Below are 2,690 nucleotides of genomic sequence, written 5' to 3'. Positions count from 1 at the left end.
CTTTTTTTTTTATATGGTTTTTGTATGGAGGATCAAAAGCAGAGATGGGTTTGGGAAAAGTTTGTATCTTGGTTTTTTGTTTTGTTTGTTATAAAGAAACTGAGTTCGGTTATTTAACTTTCGGAGAAATAAGACACAAGACTCTTTCTCTTATGTGTTTTATTTAGTTTATATTTTCTGTTAAATTACCCCGAGGCGTACCCCGGTGGTTTCTGATTGAATTCGTAATATCCTTTTTCCCACAATAGCATTTGAAAGAAGAAATGGGTAGTACGTCTATAGCTTAAAAACCAGATTTTTTTGGACTGAAAGAGGATAGGACAGGGGAAAGAAAGCTCAAAGCCCTGTATTAGAGGAGGAATATCACAAAGAATAGTTTGGAGAGCTTTTCTTCTTCTTTTTTATGTTTGTTTGGTGGTGTGGTGTTTTTAAAAAGGAGCTAGTTAGTATTTTACTTTCGGGAAATACTCAAAACGCCGTTGTATGTTCTGTCCTTTTATTTATTTTCTGTCAGAATTATCTCCGCTTCTGTTAAGTAAGGCTTTTTTTCTATATAGCGCTTTTTAATTTATTTTAGAAACGTATGGTTCTTTAAACCCACTCATTCCATTGATTAGAGGGGAGTTTCACAGTATCAGTGGCTGTTTTTCATTTTTCCAGCCTTTGTTTATGGATGGAATAGTAGGAAAAAAAAAAAAAAAAACATAACCACAACCCTAATCTACTGAAAAATCGTAATCGACGGTGAGTGATAGTCATTCTGGACTTAAAGCCGAACTTTTCCAGACGGACAGTCCGAGATGGACTGACTCGTGTGTGTGTATCATTTGGACTGTCAGTAAGGCCGATTTTTCAGCGACAGTCGATGATATGGACTACTCGAGTCGTGTGTGTAGTCCATCTGGACTGTCGCCTGGACTAGCAGATGGACTATCACTCCGACGGAATCGTCTGTGCATTTTTTTTGCTGGACGATCTTTTGCGCAAGATTTTAAGGCCCCTAAATATAGGATGGCTGGTTAAAATGAATACTTAGATCTGGCTGGGTGATATACATTTCAGTGGCGGTTGGACAGAGTGTAAACTCGGTTTGAGCAATCTGATTGGCTAAAAAGTTTGAAATGAACCAATCAGATTGTGATCCTGGTCACAAAGCATGAACATTGGGGGGGTCAAAGACTCAAGAGATTCTTCCTGTTATAAAGATTGCCCGTGGAATGGAAGCCTCAACCTAGCACCTACAATGCAGGCACGCTACCTTCCAAGCTAACCAGGCTAATTTTAGAAGATCTATTTTGATTTAAGTATTTATCTTGGAAATCAATTGTTACTGGGTAGATTTTACTTTGAAAGATAATGAATGCTAGGATAAAATATCCCGTTTTGAAAACATACATAAATTCTACAAGTATACCTATAGGTAAAGGTTGCCTCGGTGGCGTAGTGGTCAAGACGCACGCCTGGTAATCAGGAGGGCGTGGGTTCGATCCCAGCCGAGGTATGGAATTTTATCATTTATTTGAGAATTTGACCACATAATAATGGAGCTCTCGGGGTTAGGTGGTAGAGAACGCCTAAGGCGTTAACCTCGCCTAGTGGTTGCCTTCCACTCAAGAGTCTATTATTATTATTAAAGGTTTATGAAGTTGATAATTGAGGTGTGATCTGGAAATGGAAGCATATCATCATTTACACCCCCTTTTTTTCACACTGCAAGAAACAAATTTTATCGTGGCTTCGAGGCATATACAAATGAATTAGTGTGTTCACATTGTCTTGTCTAATTGTCCTGCCACGGAAGGCAGCAAAGCTTTTGTAGAAAAATACTGGAATGCTCGGGGGAATAATGGCCTAAGAGTCAATACCAGGAAGTATGTTGCTCCTGCATTTGTAAACAACATTGTCAACGCAGAGTAACTTTGACGAAGAAAAATTCGTGCAATGTGAACAGGCAGATAACGCGTCTATGATTTCGTTTTCTAACAAGGCATACTATTTGTGGGCGGCGCCGCCCCATTTCTCCTATGTGCCCCTCCTGTCACGCCCCCACTCAGGTGACCATTCGCCCCCAATAGAGTAGAAGTAGGCGTGGCTAAACTATTACCAATACTTCCAGTAGGCGTGGCTAGGCTATTACCAATAGAAGTAGGCGTGGGAAGAAGGTACGCTACGACCCTTAGGTCGATCTGAGTGGCGGGCACAGCTTGGACGCTGGCCCTTAGTACTATCGGTCGCAGCGACTGTTTCTTAGCCTTTAAATGCCCTTTAAGTCGAGGCTGACTCCTTAAAGACCGTGGTAACCTTTTGCGCGCCGCATTAGGGAGATAGTCTTTACGAACAGACATGAATGCTATCTTAAACATCTAGATAGCCGCTTGCGGTATAGGTTCCTTAGTGAGACCCTTTACGATATGTCACGGCGCGCCGCCCGGTTGAAGCTTGAAACAGCTTTTAAACGGGTCAGGACCCAGACTTAAACCATTATCCGAACTGGTGCGTATTGTACATCACCACCCATTTATTGGATCCCGGTGCGATGGGACCTTTCATAACCATTATCGATCCGGTGCGGATGACCTTCATAACCATTATCCGGACCGGGCGGCATGAAGATAACCATTATCGAATCGTTCGGATAAGATAACCATATCGGATTCGGTGCGGATGGCCTTCATAACCATTATCGGACT

General features: G+C 41.7%; 1 protein-coding gene across 1 annotated transcript in view; it reads right to left on the bottom strand.

Moving 5' to 3' along the window:
- Window positions 1–1,013: 1,013 nt before the first annotated feature.
- LOC113473207 (uncharacterized protein DDB_G0281497-like) overlaps window positions 1,014–2,690 on the bottom strand; it is an 11,416-nt gene continuing 9,739 nt past the window's right edge. Inside the window, exon 2 of the mRNA XM_026832927.1 lies at window positions 1,014–2,137. Coding sequence (XP_026688728.1) covers window positions 1,980–2,137 — 158 coding nt within the window. The 3' untranslated portion in view covers window positions 1,014–1,979. The remainder of the gene's footprint in view (window positions 2,138–2,690) is intronic.

Source organism: Diaphorina citri, unplaced genomic scaffold, assembly GCF_000475195.1.
Source record: "Diaphorina citri unplaced genomic scaffold, Diaci psyllid genome assembly version 1.1 scaffold19079, whole genome shotgun sequence".
Classification (NCBI taxonomy): domain Eukaryota; kingdom Metazoa; phylum Arthropoda; class Insecta; order Hemiptera; family Psyllidae; genus Diaphorina; species Diaphorina citri.
This window is presented reverse-complemented; position numbering and strand designations above follow the sequence as displayed.